We start from the raw sequence: 1,748 nt of genomic DNA, 5'->3' as shown, positions 1-1,748 counted from the left end.
ACTAGGCAAATGAAGGGATCTGTCTGACACACAACGGCTCTGCTTTGGTGCAATTATTTTGTATTATTTAAATAATTTTGTATTTAATCATGTGAAATGCTTTCTGCCCCATAGGAGCGCTTCAGGCCCAAGTTTGAATCCTGGCATGACTAGAAGTGTCCGAACTGGGTGGCTGCTGGAATATGGGGACAGAGGGTGGGGAGCATGAAGGCCCCTCTGACAGGGCCACATGAAGGACGGTGCGACCAGCCTCTGGCCAATGTGGCTGGGCACCCAGCTCTGCACACTCACTGCAGAGGGGGTGGCTTCTCTCTTGGAGCCTCAGTTTCCCCATGTGCACAGCAAGGGGGGGAGCCGTCCAAGCTACTTGACCTCTTTCAGATCACAAACCCCAGGTGACAATTTAATGACAGAACAAACTAGAAAAATGCAGAGACACTCAGGGGGATCACAGACCCCACCAGGACCCCCTAGACTCCGGGGGTAGCTGTTGTTTAGGCTCCTGGGCTCTCGGGATAGAGAGACACAGGTTTGGATCCTGGCTCCCCCACCTATTAGCCGTGAGACCGTGTTATAGGGCTCTCCCCTCTCAGCTTCAGTCTTCTTCACAGTAAAGGAGGTAATTACACTGATCTCACGCGCTGCCTCAAGCACCAACCCAGGTCAGTGCAGGAACCGCTCTCGCAGGCCGCACCGGTGAGCATCCATAAAGGGGGCTTCCAAGGTTTAAGGAAATCGCTGCCCTCGTGTGGCCCATGGACCCCCTGGATCAGAATCACATTCTGCAAGTCCAGGTGGACTTAGTTTGAGAAGCACGACACCTTTCCAGCCTCTACGGGCCAGTTCTGCAAAGGGGCCCACGACTGTCTGGCCGGCTGGCTGGGAAGAGCAGAAAGCAGGTGCAGCGGAGGGGCCAGGGACGCTAGCCTCCCCCCCGCCCCCCACCCCCCCTACACACACACCACCACCACCACCCCTGGGCACGGTAGAGCCCTGGCTGTCCCACGCCTTGCCCCCAACGGGCCTTGGCGTCCCTGGCCCCTCCAGCTGACCTGTGCAGGAGGCCCCACGCCCTCTGGGCCAGGCTATACGGGGAGGGACCAAAGCAAAGGGCCTCCGGGGAAAAGGGACAGAAAGGAAAGTGAAACCTGCCCGGCCAGACTTTCGCTTTCGCTGCCTCCACGCACCACCCAGGTGGCCCCGCTGTCGCCCGAGCTGGGGGCCCTGTCGCTGCCGGCCCAGAGCTGCCCCCCAGCCCTGCATCCCCGATGGCCGGCGACCCCTGGCGGAGGGAAGAAGGGAAGGTCCCCGACGGCGACAACGGCGGACGACCCACGGCGGGGGCCGGGGGTCCCCTGCGGCTCCGTGACTGGCTGGTGTTGCAGGTCGAGAGCGGGAGCTACCCGGGGGTGCGCTGGGAGGACGAGGGCAAGACCCTCTTCCGCATCCCCTGGAAGCACGCGGCCAAGCAGGGTTACCAGGCGCAGCAGGACGCGGCGCTCTTCAGGGTAAGGGGCAGGGGCTGGCCGGGAGGGCTGTGGACGAGCACAGGCCCCAACCCCAACGCGGAGACCACAGGCGACGACGCGCTGGGTGACCTGGGCCGCTGGCCTGGCCCTCAGCCTCCATCGTCTCTAGTGTTCTCCACGGATGGAGACCCTCAGACTCCCTCTTAAAACAGCAGCCCCGTGGCTGCATGACCCGCACTGACCCAACCCTACGTCTCACAGAGGCCTCTCCTCCCTCTC

At 61.8% G+C, this 1,748-nt stretch overlaps 1 protein-coding gene across 1 annotated transcript in view; it reads left to right on the top strand.

Moving 5' to 3' along the window:
• Positions 1-1,186: 1,186 nt before the first annotated feature.
• LOC111826195 (interferon regulatory factor 9-like) overlaps positions 1,187-1,748 on the top strand; it is a 4,160-nt gene continuing 3,598 nt past the window's right edge. The window contains exon 1 of the mRNA XM_023754500.1: positions 1,187-1,508. Within this exon, the coding sequence (XP_023610268.1) occupies positions 1,269-1,508 (240 nt within the window). The 5' untranslated portion in view covers positions 1,187-1,268. The remainder of the gene's footprint in view (positions 1,509-1,748) is intronic.

This window comes from Myotis lucifugus, unplaced genomic scaffold (genome assembly GCF_000147115.1).
Source record: "Myotis lucifugus unplaced genomic scaffold, Myoluc2.0 scaffold_60, whole genome shotgun sequence".
Classification (NCBI taxonomy): Eukaryota; Metazoa; Chordata; class Mammalia; order Chiroptera; family Vespertilionidae; genus Myotis; species Myotis lucifugus.
Note: the sequence above shows the minus strand (reverse complement) of the source record. Positions and strands in the feature narration are given on the sequence as shown.